At 39.6% G+C, this 19,101-nt stretch overlaps 1 protein-coding gene across 2 annotated transcripts in view; it reads right to left on the reverse strand.

Annotated features, from left to right (window-relative positions):
• Positions 1-16,874, reverse strand: part of LOC107537251 (cyclin-Y-like protein 1) — a 33,648-nt gene extending 16,774 nt beyond the window's left edge. Inside the window, exons 1-6 of one of the 2 annotated variants that reach the window (XR_015715759.1) lie at positions 16,772-16,874; positions 14,579-14,679; positions 11,426-11,461; positions 9,034-9,085; positions 8,067-8,186; positions 4,524-4,690 (exon numbers count right to left, since the gene is read on the reverse strand). Coding sequence is in view for 1 of the 2 variants with exons in the window: in XM_087825209.1 (XP_087681335.1) it covers positions 4,524-4,690; positions 8,067-8,186; positions 9,034-9,085; positions 11,426-11,461; positions 14,579-14,679; positions 16,772-16,783 (488 nt within the window). In the remaining variant the exon portion in view is untranslated. The remainder of the gene's footprint in view (positions 1-4,523; positions 4,691-8,066; positions 8,187-9,033; positions 9,086-11,425; positions 11,462-14,578; positions 14,680-16,771) is intronic. The other variant, XM_087825209.1, reaches the window with a different exon arrangement.
• Positions 16,875-19,101: the final 2,227 nt, after the last annotated feature.

Raw genomic sequence — 19,101 nt, forward strand, 5'->3', positions numbered from 1 at the left:
TCATTAATACCAAAACAGAATTACAAGAAAAGTAGAGTATTTTCTTTAAGAATATGAAAGGAAAAACAGAAACATAGTTATAAGGAATGAAATAGTATTAAATACATATCTATCAATAATCACTTTAAGTGTAAATGACTTGAATGCTCAAATCAAAAGACAAAGGGTAGCTGACTGAATAACAATGCAAGACTTATATATATGCTGTCTACATGAGACCCAGCTAGGAATGAAAGAAACATGGAGACTGACAGTAAATGGATGGTAAAAGATAGTTCATGCACACAGGAAAAAAAGCTGGGGTTGCAATACTTGTATCTGACAAAACAGACTATAAAACAAAAGCTATAATATGATATAAAAGGGACACTAAATAGTGATAAAGGGATCAATCCAACAAGAGGATATAACCCTTGTAACCATTTATTCACACTCATAGGAGCTCCTAAATACATAAAGCAGATCTTGATGGACATAAAGGGAGAATCCACAGTAATACAGTCACATGAGGAGATTTTAACACCCCAATAAACATAAATGGATAGATCTTCCAGAAAGAAAATCAACAAGGAAACACCCATCTTAAATGACACACTAAACCATATGGATTGAATTGATATTTTCAGAGCATTTATCCTCAAAGAAGCAGAATACACTTCAAGTGCACAGAGAATATTTTCCACAATAAACCACATGTTAGAACACAAAACAAGTTTCAATAAATTTATGGAAACTGAAATCATATCAAGCATCTTAGTGTATAAATACTAAAAGTTAATCACAAAATAAACTGAAACACACAAACATATGGAGGCTGAATAACATCCAACTGTGCCAGCTGGGTTATTCATTTGTTTGGAGCATAGTCCCATACACAAAAAGGGTGAGGGTTTGATCCCCTATCAGGACACATACCTAGGTTGTAGGTTCGATCCCTGGTGTTGGCACATATGGAAGGCAGTGATCAATGTTTCTCTCTCTCTCTAAAAATCAATGAAAACATATCCTCAGGTGAAGATTTAAAAAAATTAAGTAGCATTTAACTAAACTATCAATGGGTTAACAATTAGATCAAAAAAGAAATCGAAACGTACATTGAGACAAATGAAAATGGAAACACAATAACCCAAAATCGATTAAAGACACTAATAGCAGTCCTAACATGGAAGTTCATATACCAGTGTTCCTCAAGAATGAAGAAAAAGTTCTAATAAATTATCTAACATTATGCCTAAAGGAATGAGAAAATGAACAACAAAGAATGCCCAAATCAAGTATAAGGAAGAAAATAATAAGACAATAGTGGAAATAAACAAATAAAAATTAAAAAAATAATACAAAAGGTCAATAAACCAAGACCTGGTTCTTTGAAAAAATAAACAAGACTGATAAACCTTTAACCAGATTCATCAAGAGAAAGAGGACTGAAATAAATAAAAGCAGAAATGAAAGAGTAGGAACAACTGACATGAAAACAATACAAAGGATTATAAGAAAATATTATGAACAAAAATATTTCAACAAATTAGATAATCTGGAAGAGATAGATAAATTCCGAGAAATACACAATCTTCTGAAACTACACAAAATAAATAGAAAATCTGAATAGACTGATTACAGCTAATGAAATCAAAGCTGTAATAATTAAAAAACACACAAAACTTCCAACAAACAAAAGTCCTGAACATGATGTCACAGGTAAATTTTACCAAATATTCAAACAAGAACTGACACTAATCCTTCTCAAACTATTCCAAAAAATTCAAGAGAATAGAAGACCCCCAAGCTTATTTTATGAGGCCAACATCATCCTAATTTTGAAACCAGATAAATACACTAAAAAGAAAGAAAATTGTACTACACTATCCCTGATGAACAAAGATACAGAAATCTTCAACAAAATATTAGCAAGCTGAGTTCAGCAATACATTAAAAAGATCATAAATCATGATTAAGTGAACTTTATTCCTGGGATACAAGGTAGGTACAATATCCGCAAAACAATTTACATGACAAACCAAAACATAAACAAAATCAAAGATAAAACTATATGGTCATATCAAGACATGCAGAAAAACATTTGACAAAATCCAGAACCCATTTCTGATAAAAACTCTCAGCAAAGTAAGATCAGATGGAACATATCACAACATGATAAAGGCCACATATGACAAGCACACAGCTAACATCATACTCAATGTAGAAAAATTGCAATAGTTTCCCTTAAGATCAGGAACAAGACAGGGATGTCCACCTTCACCACTCGTATTCAACATAGTACTGGAAGTCCTAGCCACAGCAATCAGACAGTAAGAAAAAGTCAAAAGTAACCAAATTGGAAAGGAGGAAGTAAAACTCTCATTATTTGCTGATGACATGTTACTGTGTATAGAGAACCCTAAAGATTCCACCAAAAAAAACACTACTAGAACCGACAAACTAATTCAGTAAAGTAGCAAGATGTAAGATAAATATCCAGAAATCAGTTGAACTTTTGTATGCCAATAATGAACTATCAGAAAGGCAAACTACAAAACAATCCCACATATAATTGAATCAAAAAGTACCTAAGAATAAATGTAACCAAGGAGGTAAAAGAATTGTACTTGGATAATTACAAGACACTGAAGAAAGAAGCTGAAGAAGATATAAACAAATGGAAGCATATACCATGCTCATGGACAGGAAGAATTAACATCTTTAAAATGTCCATACTACCCAAAGCAATCTATAGATTCAACAAAATTCCTATCAAGATACCAATGGTGTATTTTATAGAAGTAGAACAAATAAGCCAAATTTTTATATGGAACACAAAAGACCCTGAATAGTCACAGCACTTGAGAGAAATCCTAACAAGGTTGGAGGTATCATGCAACCTGATTTCAAACCATACTACAAGCCTATAGTAATCAAAACACCATGGTAATGGCATAAAAACAAACCTATAGATGGATGGAACAGAATGGAACGCCCAGAGAGAAATCCACACCTATATGGTCAATTAATATTTGACAAAGGAGGAGAGATCAGTCAATGGAGTAAAGACAGTCTACTCAATGAATGGTGTTGGGTAAATTAGACAGATACTTCCAAAAAATAAAAGTAGACCACCTCCTTACACCATATACAAGAATAAACTCAAAATGGATTAACTTAAATATAAGATTCGAAACCATAAAACTCCTAGAAGAAATCAAGGAGTAACACCTGGAACATTTCTCTTAGTAATATTTTTTTGCTGATAGATCACCTGAACAAGTGAAAGAAAAAAAAATAAACAGATGGGACTACATCAAACTACAAAGTTTTAACACAGCAAAGGAAAACATGGACAAAATTAAAAGACAACCCACTGATGGGAAAACATATTTGACAACAATATATCTGGTAAAGGGGTTATTATTCACAATTTATAAAAAACATATATAACTCAACACCAAAAGTACAAACAATACCATTAAAAACAGACAGAGGGCCTGAACAGACACTTCTCTAAAGAGGACACACTGATGGACAACAGACATATGAAAAGATGCTCAACAACACTAATCATTAGAGAGACGCAAATTAAAGCCACAATGAGATATCCCCTCACACCTGTCAGAATGTCCATCACCAATAAACCAACAAACAGCAAGTGTTGAGGAGGATTTGGGAAAAGGGAACACCTGTGCACTTTTGGTGGGAAGGCAGATTGGTGCCGTCATTGTGGAAAACATTATGGAGTTTCTTCAAGAAATTACAAAGGGCACTGCCTTATGACGCAGTGATTCCACTTCTGGGAATGTATCTGAAGAAACCCAAAACACGAATTCAAAACAATCTATGCACCTCTGTGTTCACTGCAGTATTATTTACAATCCTCAAGCTATGGAAGCAACTCAAGTGCCCATCGATAGGTGAGTGGATGAAAAAGCAATGGCATATTCCTCAGCCAGGAAAAGAAATCTTTCCATAGAGTGAAATCTTACCATATGTGAGAGCATGGATGGACCTAGAGGGGATTATGCTAAGTGGAATAAGTCATTCAGAGAAATACAAATACCACATGATTTCACTTTGCAAAGCATACGATTTTCTAACCATTATGCTGTACATCTGAGACTAGTACAAAATAATATTGAATGTAAAGTAATATTGGAAGATATAATAAGTAAAAATAAAAAAGAGGGGGAAAAAAGGACTGGAACTGGCAGACGGCTTTCAGAAAGCCATGAAGATATTCATAGCACTGTTGGTTTAGGATGTGAGCTTGTAAAATGATTGCCAATAGCCATCAGAGAAATACATTTCAAATTATCACAGAGATTATTACAACAATAACAGATGAAGTCCTACTGATTAGTGAAGAATATGAATTGTTATAGCAAATGTGGATAAAAAATGAATGTACTTGTATGCCTCATTCAGTTCTCTGCACAATGGAACCTTTAAAAATATTTCTTAATAAATATTCTTTATGGGGGCAAATGAGGTATTGGAAAATGGTTAGAAAGTTCACCAAAACCTTGCATACTCACATGTCCTTGAGTGTGATGCCCTGGTGGATTCGGCAAAAGTCCATATTCCATACAGCCAGGTCATCCACATACTTGGCAGCAAGAAGAATGGCTCCCAGAACAATTCTCCTCCAGTTCGTGGGGCAAATGTCGATCTCAGCATAAACTGTAAGTCGTTCTAAGTAAATCTGCAAAAGTAGAACACTGGTCTTTGATTCTAGTTCAGTTTAAGTGCTGCGGTAAGAACTGTTAGGAATGACAGATTTCATCTGTTTCTGACACGCCTTTTACTCTTAGGTTCTACAGAGGCTGCTGGGCCAGCCAAAGCCAGAGGCCAAGTCACAGCTGCAAACCAAATACTTCTGTTGCCGACTTTGCCCATTTTTCCCCAGCCCACTTTTCGGTGACAGGAATGAATGGACACCTTGGCAAAGGGCTCCCTGAAGGAATGTTATTACCATCCCACTGGTAAAGGGCAGCACACCCAGGCCCGGCGCAGATGCCTGAGTGCCTGCCATGCGCACTGCTTCATACCTGGCTGGTAGTTATGGGGCGATTTTACAGAGCACTTGAGTATGTAAATCCCTGGTAACACTGAGCACATTTCTATCTTCTTTACACAGTAACTACTCCTTTTGTGGCACAAGCAGAAGATAAAACCTGGTCGTCAAGAGAGCCCCCCAGTGGCTGCTGTGGGTGCAGCAGGGCAGGCAGGACAGACAGGTGTGCGTGAGGCAGGGCAAAGCTGTCAAGTATTCCTGGACTTAGTGTCCTTGAAAGAAACACACACGCACACAAAGAACAGTCCTGTTATATCCCCCAAGCTTCACATCTCCATTATCATTTCACGAAATTCATCGCTGTCTCACACAACCAGAAGCTTAGTCAATTCTATTGTTTTCAGGTGGTAACACAGCTGCCAGCGTCTATCCCTGGTCCTCCTCTAAACCTGCCAGGTAGCTGGTGAGGTTTCAGGATTTCTTTCACATAGTGGATGTGTATTCTGCAAAGAATTGGGTGAAGTTAACAGCTAAATAAATGCTATAGAGGCAAGTGGTGACTTGTTACCTCAAAGGATGCTTTTCAGAAGAGCATGTGTGCCATTTGACAAAAAGAAGAAAGTCCCCACTTTAAAGAGTATGTTTACTGTCTGAGGTTATCAGATTGACAGCTCAGATTTACCAAAGGTTTTCAAACTCAACTGTATTTTAAAACACAAATGGTTATTGAACACTATGTGTTTTTAGTGAAAGTTTTCACCAATCTCCCAAAACTCAGCGCTGTCGAGTATTCTAAGAATAAACCTCCTTACAAGGTTCAACTTTCTACTTTATGGGAATAATCAGAGGCACTTACACAATGTTGGCAATCTCTCAACTTCCCATCACCTTCACTGGCAGATGTCCTATGTGCCACTATTCATTAATTTATACCACATCATCCTGTGACAGTGGAATTGAGATTTCTCTTCTCACTGAAACTCTTCTATCAGTGAAGCCGATCTTGTCCCACTTCTGAAGAACACCTCCCACAATTACCTGTCTCTGAAGAATCCTCCGTCCACCAGAGATTGCCCAAAAGTGAATGTGCTTATCTTGTTCCACTCCTGCCTCCTGAAACCCTGAGAAAATTCCTCACGTTGCTCACAGCAAATGCCCTGATGCAGCTTCTCATCTCCCATTCTCTCCTCAACCCACTTTAGTCTGCCCCTGGCACTGACACTCTACTGAAGCTACTATTGCTAAGGCCATCGGTGCCTTTGGCATACAAACCAGTGCTCTTCATCCCCCCTCCCCAAGCACTCCCTAACATCATATAGGGCACTGCCACCTGTCTAGGTGCTTGGCCAAAACTCTCCAATTGAGTTAATCTGGTACAATCGGTTAGCAATTCTTGTCATCTCCACCTGTCATTGGAAATCAGACTGCTATCTCCTATTTGTCACTTCTCACCTGTGTCACTGTTATTTCCTCCTGACTTCTTGGTCTCCACTCAGACTCCCAGCTACAGTCTCTTCTCCCCAAAAGTAGCCAGGACGGCCTCTAACTAAGAGCACTTCTCTCCCCTGCTCAATATCTGCCAAAGGATTCCCATCAAACAAATAAAAATGTAACTTCTTCCCATGGCCTGAAAGCTACAAAGCCCTGTAATATAGGACTTGCCCTTCTACGGCCTCATGTCCTACATTCTTTCCCTCATTCCACTCAGAGCACAATGGCCATACCTCACTGTTCCTCAATCACAAAAAACACATTCTCATCTCAGAATCTTGCACTTGTCCCCTCTGCCTGTAAGGACAGAGCTCCTCATCTTCCCACTTCAGTGAGGTCTCTCCATCCTCAGCACTTAGATCTGTAAGGACTATCACACTAAAGGGAGAAGGCCCCAGGACTGCCTTAGAGTGGTGGCCAAAGGAGAAAATAACAAAAAGAAGTCAAGGTAAGTGAGGTTCAAGAGAGTGTGGTCAAAATGCTAAATGCTGCCAAGCAGTTGCTAATTCCATAAATATCCACTGCATACCTATTCATGCCAACTCTTCTATCTTCTGTACACTTTTTATTCACATGCTTTCTCTGCATTTGAACAGCTAATTCTAATTCCCTACCTCTAGCTCAGATCCATGCTCTAATTCCATGCATTCGAGTGATTACTGGAGACCTCCACTGTCGTCTCGCAGGTGCATCGAACTTAACTCGTCTACAGAGAACTCGCCTCCTCCCACCCAGACGCTCTCCCTCCTGTATCACTTGCTCCCCTCATGGGAGCCCCACTCCTGCCTTTCTCCAGCATGTGCTAAGCGCTCCAAGTGGCTGGTAGCTCCATGAAAAGTCCTGCGTCTGACCCGTTGCCCATTGAGGGGTCTCTATTCAGAAGCACAGGCTGCCTCTCCAAGGTTTGAACTGAATACTGAAGGAGGCGGCACTGACCTAAGGAATCTTTCCCTCCAGACCAAGCAGCAGACTTTCCCCTTTAGGTTTGCTGGAGCAGCAATTAGTACAATCCCATTACTTCTCACTAGAATAGGACCACTTATTCCAGATGATACAATCTGACCATAGGAATTCTGTATGAATGACACAAAGGTCCTCACACAGCTGTAGCTTAGCAGGCAACTAGCAAAGCCTTGTCAGACACCACTGCACGCCAATCCTGGGCAACTTCACAGGCAGGCATGAGAGGACAGCAAGGATGGGTGAACACCCATCATCCAAGGAACAGAGAATTTAGGGCTTTAGTTTCCAATCAGGACACACATTAGAACTGCCTGGGGAATACAGCCTGGGACTCAGCTTAGACCTACACTGAACCGGTCACTGCCTGAGGGCCCACAAGGTTCTGTTATTGCCAACATCCTGCCCCATCAGCACACCTTGTAGGTGTGCACATGTCTCCTGAGGTGTGGAGGGAGACACCGGAAACCTCTCCTGCTGCCATTAATAGCAAGTGTTTTGGGATGAGAAAAGCAAGGGCATTTGAAATCATAATGATTATTAAGCTCAAATGTGTGTATTTCACTTCCTTTGATAGGTTTCCCTTAATAAAGTTCTGAAAGAACTATCTTACCAAAGTTGTTATTGAAAATTCAGCTGTTAGCTCTAGGGCACTGAAAAAAGGCCGAATGAATCCATAAATAGTTTCAGGATCAGGATTATGATCAAAGTTTTCCTCTGGAACCGCTTCCTGCTGAAAGGAGAAAAAATGCAATGTCACTATCCACTGAAGAAAAACAAAAAGTGCTTTCCTGAGAGCCGTCTCCTACCTGTGCCCACGTGCTCCTGAAAATAATTTTGATTGAGTGACATGTCTTTTAGTCTTTTAAATATAAACAATGGGACCTAAAAAAACAATAGAGATTCAATACCTATACTCATTTAAGAAAAATGCAGGCACAACCTCAGAAAAGTTACATGTTCCTTTCCACCTTCCCCATACAGAATTCTATCTAAATGTAAACTATCTTTAGACTCAAAAGACTTGTTCATCCTCATGTCCTACTTCTCTGCAACCAACTCTGAAAATGTGTTTCCAGTTTCCTGTACCCACAGGGCCCTAAGGCTGTGCCGTGCTAAACAGCAGGCAGCAGTCACATATTGCTCTAGGGCATCAGAAGATGGGAACTGGAAATTCTTTTGCCATTCTAATTAATTCAAAATTTAAATAGTTGTTTAATTTTCTTTATAGAGATCTTCACATATCTGTTAGGTTTATTTACAAATATTCATACTGTTTGATGCTACTGAAAACTGTGTTTTCAAAACATACATTTTTCGGGATGGGGCATGTTTACTCACCTTAGCTCACTACTTATACAAAGCTGAAGCTCAGTTCTTACTGATATATTTCCTATACAACATTCCTTTTGTAAGAGAATTAGATACAACATGAGGTGAAGAAAAAACCAAAGGAAGATAATTTTGACTTCAAGCTGGGGGGAGTAATTTTCTTCTAGTGATTAATTTCTAAGCAAATCATCATGAAATACACATAATTATATGGGAAAAAATACAACCTCAATACAACTGATACTTACTGTCAGCGGGTGCAGCCTTTCATCAAAAATGTCCTTGGATCTATTTCCACCTCTATAAAATAAGAAGGTGATTTTAAAAACAAATCCAGGAATTGTGAATATCTTAGTAACACATCTGCTGGGAGTGGAGAGGGGGGTTGAGGGAGAAGCTTAATGTTCAACAAAGTCCCACTAATTCTTCTGAGATTCCGTAAGAAGTTTCTGGCCTCTTTTTACCCAGCACATCCAATTCTGTGAAATCTCCTCCACAGTGAGCAGCCAGAGCTGCCCCTCCAGGCGCTGACCCTCCCTGACAGGCGACGCTGGTCACCCAGACAGACGCGACCTGCTGCCTCGCCCTGGGCCACACAGGAGCGCGTCACCGAGCAGGAGCCGGGCCATTCGTGTGAATACGAGACTCATGTTTCCCAGTTTCGCTTCTCTTGTTAGTTTCCTATATTATATTGTTATTGTGTGTTTCTTCTTTTTTAAACAGTTTGAGTTAAAAACTTGCCTTTTTATTTTAAAAATGACCAATTACTGGTTTTAGAGAGGAAGGGCGAGAAGGGAAAAACGCACATGGAAAGGCTGCCTCCTGCACACGCCGAACTGGGGATCGAACCTGAAACCCAGGAACGTGGCCTGATGGAACCGAACCCACAACCTGGGCATGTGCCCTGACTGGGAATGGAACCTGCCCCCTTGGGGCGATGCTCCATCTGAGCCGCAGTGGCCAGGAAAACCTGTCTGTTTTTTAAGTTTAATTTTCCACACAGTGGTTCCCCAAATGTGTTTTGCAGGCCTCTGGGGTCCCCTAGACCAGTTTCAGGAGACACGTGAGGCCAAAACTGTTTTTAGAGAAATCCTAAGGCATTGCCTGCGTCTACACTGACACTGCAATGACTGTATAAAAGAAAAGTCAGTAAAACTGGCTTCTGAGCCTGAGTCAAGGCAGGGGAACCGCCCTGTGCTAGGAGTCACTCTATTCCTCACGGCCACTGGTGGAAAAACAAATTCTGCTTCACTGGAGAACATCCTTGACAAAGCAGTAAGGATGGTGTTATTAAACGCTGATTCTTATTTATATCTGACAGGGGGAAAGTATGCATTAAGCACTTCTGCATATCGAATAGTGGTTGTTAAGGAAAAGCATTTGTGACTTAGTTGTGAGCTGAACAACTGACTTTTTTTATTGAATAACATCTTTATTTGATAGTATAACTGTCAGTCTCTCAAAACTGAAAAGTAAGCATGTCACTTCAAGGAAAACAACTTGTATATTTGCTGCCAGTGACACAATTCAAGCTATCAAGCTAAAAATCAAGGCTGGGGAAAATTTGGATCTTTTTTGTATGACCTTGACAGCTTTTCAATACTTAGAGGATTTTCAGGGAAGACGGGTGGTGATATGATGCTAACTAACAAAAGTGAATTTTAATACTGTATAAAGTAATGTGAACCAATACTTTCCAAATGACCAATGCATAATATTATCATAAAATTATTTACAATAAAAAGATTCATTCAGCATACAAGATATCTGAATGGATATTAATTTAATAGAAACCTTACTACAAGTTCATGGATATGGTTTAAAATTCCACTGAAACTACTTTAAGAAACCAGCACTTGTGCGCTTTGGGTACAATATCAAAGAATATGCACAATTATCTGGAGGCTTTAAAAATTCACCCTTATCTAGCCATACAGCTACATGAGGCATGGTGTTCACATTGTTTCTTCAAAACAAATTATCGAGATGACTGAAGTAATCACAAATGACTGAAGACAGGGTATACATGAGATCAGCTGATGTCTATTACCAGACATAAGGAGACTTGCAAAAATGTAAATAAATGACACAAATTCCACTCAATGTTTTTGTTGTGCAAAGTAATTCTCTTTTACTCTAAATTATGTTAATAGTACGGTTCCCAATTCGGGGTGATTTTGTCCCCCAGGAAGCATCCCGCCCTGGCTGGAGACATGCTCTGTTGTCCCCGTGTGGCGCGGGGAGAGTGTGCTGCTGGCATCTAGTGAGGACAGGCAGGGATGCTGCCAAACAGTCTACAGCGCACAAGGCAGCCCCCAGGAAAAAGTATTATCTAGCTCAACATTTCAACAGTGCTACAAAAAACCATGGTTCAACATACAAGGGACTCATTTCTAAATTCTCAATTTTAATTTCTAATTTCTAATACAGTAAATATCACTATAGCCCACATAAACAAATATTCTTTGAAATCCTCAACAGCTTAAGGGTTGAGTCCTCAGACAAAAATGATTCACTTTAATAATGTAATAAAAACATTCTACAGCTTACTCCAGTAATGTCCATATATATCACCTAACACTAATATTTGTATCTTATCGGTTTATTAGCTAGAATAACAAGACAGGTTTTAAAACTCACCTTTTCTTGATGTGGTAATATATTGCAAATACCAGGCTGTGGAGAGAAAAAAATGGAAAAACTGATTCTATGTTAGGTCTGAAGACATGTCTTAAAAGGAATTGTGGTGGGGAAGGACCTTCCCAGGGCCCAGTGGCCATGAAATCCTCATTCAGAACAGTTGCTCTTGGGCACTTTTTGCCTTGTTGCAGTTCTCTGGCTTTGAGCAAAATTAGGAAAACCAAAATGCTAGGGAATATGCTGTTAGAAGACATGTTTTGGTTGTTGTTGTTTTTCTTTTTTTATATCTTTATTGATCTCAGAGAAAGGAAAGGAGAGGGAGAGACAGAGATACAAACATCAATGAAGAGAGAGTCACTGATCGAGCCCGCAACCCGGGCATGTGCCCCAACCGGGAATCAAACCCCGATCGCCTGGATCCCAGGGCGACCCTCAACCGCTGAGCCACGCCCGGCCTGCCTGGTTGGTTATTTCAGTATGGAAGTTATTACACATCTCTCCTGTCATTTCCCCTTCACTCATAGAATCTTTGATCCTGTACAAGATAGATCTGCTTGTACACATGCTTAAATTTAAGCCATACAGTAGTTTTTCTACCCACCCATCTTCCATCTTTTGCCTAAAGGTAAATTAAATTCTCTATACCAAACCAAAATATTTAAGATCACTTTTACACAATTGTTAGAAAACTTAAGGGCATATATAAGAACCTATAAAATCAACAGGTCTAACTCTCCTAAAACAAGCAGTGCCAACAAGGCAGCATAGCAGTATACAGTGTAATATTAATAACATTTATTTCCAAATTAGTTTAAGTGCAATTTTAATGAGCAGATGTAAGTCCTCAGGCACTGTGTAAGGTACTGTATTCCTAAGGCATTCGCAGATTCCGTGTAATATGAAACAAAGGAGTACTGTAGATTAAGTTATATGCTTTTCTTCTTTGCTCTCAGTTTCTAAAATGAAGCTCAAAATAACTGAGGGAAAGCAAAATTGAATTTTATAACTAGGTCTATAGAATATGCGCACTTGTAAAAAGGCCTGTAACATTGTTAGTATCTAATGGGTGCTTCTATAGGGCTTCAAACAGTTTCATCTTCAAGCTGATTTTAAAATCAGAGAATTTGAAGCATATAAGCTGAAAAGAACCAAGGAAGTTGTGATGACATTTAATTCAACAACCCATTTTACAGGTAAGGTAACCAAGGTGAAAACTGACTTGCTCAAGGTCCCGGCAATGGTGAGCAGCAGACTCTCCCTCCTGCCCTCTCACCAGGCAGTGTGCTGCCCAAGCTTGGCTGTAACTGGGATCCTCAGAGGGGCTTTGAAAACCGCCTGGCTCCGCCCTGAGATGCTCTGACTTAACCGGCACTGGGTGTGACTCTGGGTTGCTTTGAAAGCTTCTCAGGTGACTGCAATGTGAACACATGGATTAGGGTTGAAATCAGGATCGCCCTGGATGCTTTTCTCCATATAATGATGCCCCCCATCCTTCCTCAGCTCATCAAAGGCTTGTGAGAGGGAGTGTGCTGGGGGAGGGGACAGGGGCTGCGTGTGTTTAGAGACACACATTTTGAAAAAAGCTGCATCCGTGATTCTAATAAGGCTCCCCCACCCCATTGGGAACAATGCGCTACTGCCCCATAATAGACATCTTTTCAAAACCATTCCTAATAATTTTCTCAGTAAACCTTTATTTTACAAATAGTAAATGTACTGATCATTTTCAAAACCAGATTAGAGCAAATGAAAACTGACTGTACTTCCAAAAATTAGATAAATTTGGTGAAAAAAAGCATAACACATACTTGTCTGTACAAGGTTAGTCTTTACAACTTCTTTTGAATTATATACTGTAACATAAGAACCTTGAATTCAAAAGAACCTATGGAATGCAGCCAGAGTGGAGTCGTCTTTTTACCCCTGGATGGATTTATTGTCCTGGCTGAATGAGAAGATTAAATGATTATGTGATGGGTGCCAAAGCTCAGGACTTTAGAGAGGGATGGGGCTCAATTTTTGATGAAACACAATTTGACCTCAACTACTGTTATAAGTGAGAGAAGAAAATTACAGTATTATGATTGTGAACTCCCAGTTTTTAATTAAAGTATAAGTTACTGAGAATTAGTAAAATAGCTGGTACAATAGAAACAAAATTAAGTTTATGAACAAATTATGTTTCTAGGACTAAATAAAATTAGGAAAGAGGCTACTAATATTTCAGGTAGCATTTCCCAAACTGTTCTGGAAAATCAGCTCATATCCCAAGGAGATGCTAATACTACTCCGTGGCCAACGCCAAAGGGTTCGGTTTTGTTTCATTCTTAAGTAGCTTCAAAGTTTCATCTTAGTGTGTTTTTAAAGTGCATCTGCAACTGTGGACTATGTGGTGCTCACAGAACTTACTGAATAATTTTCAGCAGCATCATGACACTGTTACGTTTGCTTAAGTATAAACCTGACTGTGGTTATGTTTATAAAACTTCACCAATCTCACTTTTTCTGCTTTGATTTTCTTATACAGTGTCTTGGAGGTATATTTATATATCTATATACATATATAACTAAATTTAATATATCTATAAAATTAAAACCTCAGTTGAACAAATTTTATCCACGAAGAAATCAGCCTTGAGAAGTTGTTCCTTAACCCTGGATTGGTGCATTTTTCCTGGAAGAAGTGAATTTTAAAACAGAAATAGTGCAAGAAAAACAGAACAGGGGAAATATGACCAATTCCAATTAAGTGTAAAGGCAGATGCCCTGGGCCAGTGGGGGCCGAGCTGCTCCTCCTTCCAAGAGCAGCTTCCAGAGTAGCACATGTGGTTTTAGGCCTTTATCTCATAAAGAAACACTTTTCTTGAGAAAGAGTCAATGAGAAGCACCTCTCCTTGCATTTTGTTCAACAACGTCTCAGCCACAGTATTTCATCAGGTAAAGATGAATACTCTTGGGGGGAAATTTATATTTGCTCACTGGCTTTCCCGTCTTCCATGTTCTCAGATTAAAATGGAAATTGAAATCAATAATAATTGATACCAGTTTCTTAACCTGATCATGGAAAAGAACAATCAAATGAGCTCACACATGGGTAGGACGCCTGTAGCATAAGGTGTCTGTCACTGAGCCCGGGCAGCCTATTTTACTCACCATTGCACACTGATTCTCGTCTCGGGCTGGCAAATTGTGCTGTTGTCTAAAAATATTGTTGAGCATGAGCTATATTTTTCTCTATGGTGATCTGGAAATACCTGAAGGGAAATGGGAATAGAAGAAAACATCACAGTAAGTTAAACTTAGAAAAGTGTGTTTATTCTTGGTTAAAATATCAAACATGAAAGCTCAGGGGGTGTAAACAGCATGACCTGTGATATGCTAGGGAAGGAAAGGTCACCCTGGGGCGAGGTCCCCATCGCCAGGAACAAAAGCATCCTACCCTGGTGACAAACCTGGCCTGTCGCTCCGACGCTGTTCATCTCTGCCTAACTGCCTACTGTATCGGTGCTGCTGTATTTTTATAAACTAATTCAGGTGAGCCTTCCTTTCTCATATTATTATAAAGCAGCTTTCAGCATGCGGTCACACTTTCCCATCAGGATCTCCCGCAAATACACAAAGACAGGACAGGGAGAACATCTAGCTGATATCTGTTAAAATGCAGAGCATTTAAAAACTGCCACTAGCCAATAATCAGAAATATCTTTATATTATCTAAAACACAATTTTGCCAGTTTCAGATGTTTTACTTCAAACCACTTATTCCTCATTAGCCTAAAGTTCCAGAAGGCATAATTTGAAAAGAATCACTATTTGGAGGAATAAATTCTTTCAAGCTACAAATATTTTAACTATAGCTAACACTCTGATATGTTCCCTAAGCTATGCAGTTAACCTGTAATTTACTTTTGGGATCTCAAAAAGACAAATACGGCATGAAATGTGAAAACTCATTGGAATACTTTTATTCTAAATGGAAGGTTATCTTTTAAGAGCACTGCTATACAAGTGTAATATGGCATATAAAATACCAAAATAAAGTAATTTATAACCAAATCCTATATATACGAGAGTAAAAAGAAGAGGGGGGAAATGTACCAAAATATAGACTAGTTGGTCAAACTTTGGGTGATATTTGCTCACATTTTCCACTAGTTAAAATTTTTTTCTACTATAAATGTATATTGTTCTGTATTTGAAAATATTAGTGCTGAAACATTGAAAATTTTTAATTAGGCATGGGCTCACAGCTCTATGGGGTTCATTTAGTAAATCAGCAACTTACATTCTACTGGTCTCATCCAACCAAAGGAACACTGAACACTCTGCCATCAGTCCAGGCCTCCTCCCAACTATTCAGGCTTCCCAGGATCGAGTATCTACTATCCCCCAGAGGGGGCAGAATTAAGCCTCCTAGCAAAGCCTGGGTATATTGGCTGCCAGGTTACTTTCCCCTCACCTTGCTTGAAAATTTGAAACAATTGTTCTTCGTGGTTAAAAACTTACTATTGATGGCTTACAACCTCAATAAACTACAGTGACAAAGATAAAGATAAAAAATGCAAATACAAAGAAAACAAAAGCATCAAAATACTACGGAAAACTTAGTGTTCATAGGTATCTGAACCCCTGGTTGGTCACTAGAATGGACAGAGACAAAAATCCTGCTGTATCTTCCTTCACTCGGCACAAATGGCAGGACAGATGGACTTTTACAATCTTTGCAAGAAAGGGAAGAAGTTACTTAGTAGACTTAAAGTTCAATAGCAAAGACTAGACAAATAATTAGCCTAAAAGTCTAAGGAGTGACAACCCCAACCTTACTACCAAGTCAAGTACCTGTTGAAATCCTGCCCCTGCCCATTGTGCCCACTGTCTCATCTTAATCCATTAAAAAAAATAGCTGAAGTTTACTGTTTTCTCTCTACTTTTTCACAAGACACATTTTGGATATTAAGAATTAATGACTTTTTATTAATTTGAAAATTTCTAGCACTTTATGCATTAATGAAAACTGCTCCATGTATGTTGCACATAAATGGGACAATACGGCAAAGTGCATGGTTTGAATAGAATTCTTAACCAAGACTATAGTAGGAAAGTGTAGTATGCTAAGAATAGAATAGCCAAAAATATTCTCTGGATTAGTATTAATTTTATTAAATTAAAACTTTAAACTTTGGTTTTAAATAAGGTTCTAAGTTTGAGTTAGAACCTACACATTTGAGATTTGTGGACTGACCACAAATCTATTTCCACTCCCCTTCCTTTCAGAGACATGTCCTGAGAATTAAAGGCATAAAGAAAGCTATACACACTATAAGAACAAAGGGGAGGAAGAACAACCTTGGTGCCCATAGAGAGTGGTGGGAAGAGCGGTCAGGAAGCCAGTGTGTCTTACAGAACCCAAGGCAGGCTCAGAATCCGCCCCAAATTCTTGCAGTGCAGCCCTGTCAGTTGCGAAACTTCTGCTCACTCCTAGTGCTTCCAGTTAGATAGCAACAGGCGGTCAGGGACCACCACACATCTGAGGGACGCCAACAAGTAGGACAGATCACAACAGATGGTGACTATGAACAAGACAGGTAACAGCAAGTGTGGGAGAGGCTGTGGAGACAAAGGAACCCTCGTTCGCTGCTGGTGGAAACATAACCTGGTCCAGCCACCATGGAAAACAGTAGGGGGTGTCCTCAAAAATTAAGAATAGAGCTACCATATGACCCAGCAACCCCCCTTCTGGCTATATACCTGAGAAATTTGAAAACATTCATTTGCAGAAATATATGCGCCCCTTTGCTCACTGCAGCATTATCCCCAGTGGCCAAGGCACGGGAGGAAACAAAGTGTCCTCCGGTGAAGGTCTGGGTGAAGCAGCTGTGGGCACACACAGCGGGACAGCTCTCGGCCGCCAGCAGAGGGAAGCACTGCCACTGCGACAACACGGGGATCACGATGCTCAGCTAAACGAGGCAGCCAGAGAAAGCGAAGAGCTCCACGATTTCACTCACGTGCGGGATATAAAACGAAAACCCACAGACACAGACAACAGCACGGTGGCTGCCAGAGGGAAGGGGTGTGGGGGTGGTGAAGGGCAAGGGGCCCAGATATATGCTGAGGGAAGGTGACTTGGCTTTGGGGGCTGGGCACACAGTGCAATATACCGATCATGCATCACAGACATGCACACTTGAAACCTATGTGACCCGATTAACCAGCGTCCCCCCAATGAATTTAACTAAAAAAATCTGAACTCATAAACAAAAGTTGAAAACATTTCCTAAAATCTACATGCTAAGAACATCACTTTTTTTAGTGATTACTTTAATAAAGCAACTTAGAACCTATGGTATCAGCAAATGAGTTGTCCTATGTAAAATAAACTACTGCATAAAAGAAAAGGAAATTAATGGGATTGGTAAAATTCAGGAGCAAGTGAAAAACGTAAAAAAGTAATTCTTAACCTCAGAAAGGCAAAAAATGGCCTTGGTAAAAGAACGAAATGCCTTAGAAAAGAAAGACAGGATGTAAGAGACACGGTACACTAAACACAAGATGGACAAAATAGAGAATTATGAAAGGGCTGGGGCATAAAGGCAAGGAAATCTCCAGAAGGTAGAAAAAGACAAAATGGGAAATAAGAAGGGGAAGAACTTAGAGGCTCCTGCAGGAATCCTGGCCTGAGAGTTCCAACTTCTGAGTAATGGGAATACCAGAAAAAAGGAAAAGAATCAAAAACAATACCCTGAAAGCAGATCAGACCTGCAGCCTTGATGGCCACAATAAAATGGAAAAGTGCATACCAAAGCATATTATAAATTCCAGAATCCCAGGAATAGAGAGGTTCTAAAAGTTTCCAGGGAAGAAAGGGATGGGGAAATTACTAAAATTGGTAATATATAATGTATCATCCAATGTCAACCGATTTAAGAGCAACTGTGGTGAGTAAAGAGTAGAAATGTTTTTAGAACAGAAAAAATTAATTTCAATCTAAAATTCTACACTCTATTAAACAGGAAGCATTTCAGAGAGGCTAGATCTCTAAAAAATTTCTGTCCATGTATCCTTTCCCTGGAAAAAGTGCTCCAGTAAAACAAGGGAGTTTAACAAGAAAGAAGAAAACATACCACCTAGGACAGCGATTTTCAACCAGTGTAAGTGCAGGACACTGTGGTGCCACAAGAATTTTTAAAACATGCAATACCTGACTATTCAGGCAGAGACACTAATCTCTTTTCCCTGAGATTATCAAATAAACAATGAAAACAGCCATCACAACAGTAGATGTCCAGTGTGAGTTAATCAAAATTATACCTATTTGTTTTGTCAGGTTGGCAAAAAATATATTTTTTGGTGTGCCACAGAATTTTATTTTAGTTTTTAAAAATATATCTTGCCCAGCCAGGTGCGGCTCAGTGGCTCAGGAGATCGGGGTTCGATTCCTGGTCAGGGCACATGCCCAGGTTGGGGGCTGCAGCTGATCAATAACTCTCTCATCATTGATGTCTCAGAGAGAGGAAGGGAGAGGGAGAGAGAGAGAGAAACATCAATGATGAGTCATTGATCGGCTGCCTGCTGCACGCCCCCGGCTAGAGATAGAGCCCGCAACCCGGGCATGTGCCCTGACCGGGAATCGAACCCTGATCTTCGGGATCGTAGGTCGATGCTCAACCGCTGAG

Source organism: Miniopterus natalensis, chromosome 1, assembly GCF_054644295.1.
Source record: "Miniopterus natalensis isolate mMinNat1 chromosome 1, mMinNat1.hap1, whole genome shotgun sequence".
Lineage (NCBI taxonomy): Eukaryota > Metazoa > Chordata > Mammalia > Chiroptera > Miniopteridae > Miniopterus > Miniopterus natalensis.